We start from the raw sequence: 1,469 nt of genomic DNA on the forward strand, positions 1-1,469 counted from the left end.
AGACGCAGCGGATACAGATTCAGCTTCTATTCAGCTCGTTACAGCAGGCGCCGGGGAGGGGGCAGGGAGCTGCGGGGCGCGTGAGGGGTACCAGTGGGGGGCCCCAGGTGGCAGGGGAAGGTCGGGAGTGAGGGACACCAGTGGGGTTCCTGGGGGCGGCTGCTGGTTGGAGGGAGGGCATGCAGGGCAGGAGTGAGGGGCACCAGTGGGCCCACAGGTGGGGCTGTGGGTCAGGAGGGAGGGGCACCAGTGGGACCCCACGTGGGGTGTGTGGGGTGGCAGTGAGGGGCACCAATGGGGGGCTGTGGTCAGGAGTGGGGGCACGGGTAAGACTGGGGGCATGACCCCAGGCTGGTCTCGCAGTCGATGGAGCGGAGGTGGGGGCTGCAGATGGCCCCGCCGCAGCGTGCAGGGAGCCTGCGCCCATCACTGACACAGGCGGGGCCCAGCCCCGGGTCACCGCTGGCCATAGCAGGCCCAGAGCCGGCGCAGCTGGTCCCAGAAGAGGAGGCTCAGCACTGTGTGGGGCCCCATGCGGAAGTAGCAGGCCCCGAGGCCCTTGTAGAGGCCCAGGATGCCCTCAGCGCGCATGGTGCGGGCGAAACAGTCAGCCACGCCCCGGTACAGTAGCCCCTGTGGGGACAACAGCATAAGGTGGCCCATGGCGCTGGGTGTGAGGGGCACCCGCGGTGGGGCCCTGCAGGTCGGGAGTGAGGGGCACCGGTAGGGGTCAGGAGTGATGAGCACCCACTGGGCTAGGGGCTGCAGGTTGGGAGTAAGCGGCACCCGCTGTGGGGAGATGCTGTGGGTCGGGAGTGAGGAGCACCCGCTGGGCCCAGAGCTGCTGGGGATGGGGGAGACCGATTGGGCCTAGTGAGGGTTGCAGGTCAGGAGTGAGGGGCACCGCTCCCGCCCTGCTCACCTCTCCGCGCGGCCCGACGGGCTGGTTGTAGAGCCGGGTGCTGACCACGTCGAAGGGCGTCATGGCCACGGCCACAGCCACGCTGCTGCTCATGCCGGCCACCAGTGCCACCCGCCAGCCACCCGCTGGGAAGACCTGGGGCGGGGGAAGGGGGTGGAAATCAGTTTTGGGGAGGGGCCAGGGAACCTTCACCCTTCCCTGCCCTCTGCCCGGTGCTCACCGCGAGCTGGTCGACAATATCCTTGGCAGATGAGAAGGTGCTGAGCTGTGTGGCTGAACCCACGGCCACACGTGGCACCGCTGAGCCTGCCCCACGCCACAGTCCAGCCACACCCTGTGCCCGCCAGATCTGCCTCAGCGCCTGCACCATGCCCTGGGGTTGGCACGGGACAGGGGTCAAGGGGCAGTCCAGGCGCGCCCCACCCCACCAGCTCAGGAGATCCAGTCATTTGGCCCTGAGCTATCAGGTGCTGGGATTTGGGGGTGGGCTCAGGGGCCATGATGGGGGAGGGGAGGGGAGGGGAGGGGGGGGGCTGGCCCGGCCCCC

At 69.3% G+C, this 1,469-nt stretch overlaps 1 protein-coding gene across 1 annotated transcript in view; it reads right to left on the reverse strand.

Moving 5' to 3' along the window:
* Nucleotides 1–18: 18 nt before the first annotated feature.
* SLC25A35 (solute carrier family 25 member 35) overlaps nt 19–1,469 on the reverse strand; it is a 2,621-nt gene continuing 1,170 nt past the window's right edge. Inside the window, exons 3-5 of the mRNA XM_014526961.2 lie at nt 1,143–1,295; nt 923–1,057; nt 19–633 (exon numbers count right to left, since the gene is read on the reverse strand). Of these exons, the coding sequence (XP_014382447.1) occupies nt 457–633; nt 923–1,057; nt 1,143–1,295 (465 nt within the window). The 3' untranslated portion in view covers nt 19–456. The remainder of the gene's footprint in view (nt 634–922; nt 1,058–1,142; nt 1,296–1,469) is intronic.

The sequence above is a fragment of the Alligator sinensis genome, unplaced genomic scaffold (assembly GCF_000455745.1).
Source record: "Alligator sinensis unplaced genomic scaffold, ASM45574v1 scaffold1500_1, whole genome shotgun sequence".
NCBI lineage: Eukaryota > Metazoa > Chordata > Crocodylia > Alligatoridae > Alligator > Alligator sinensis.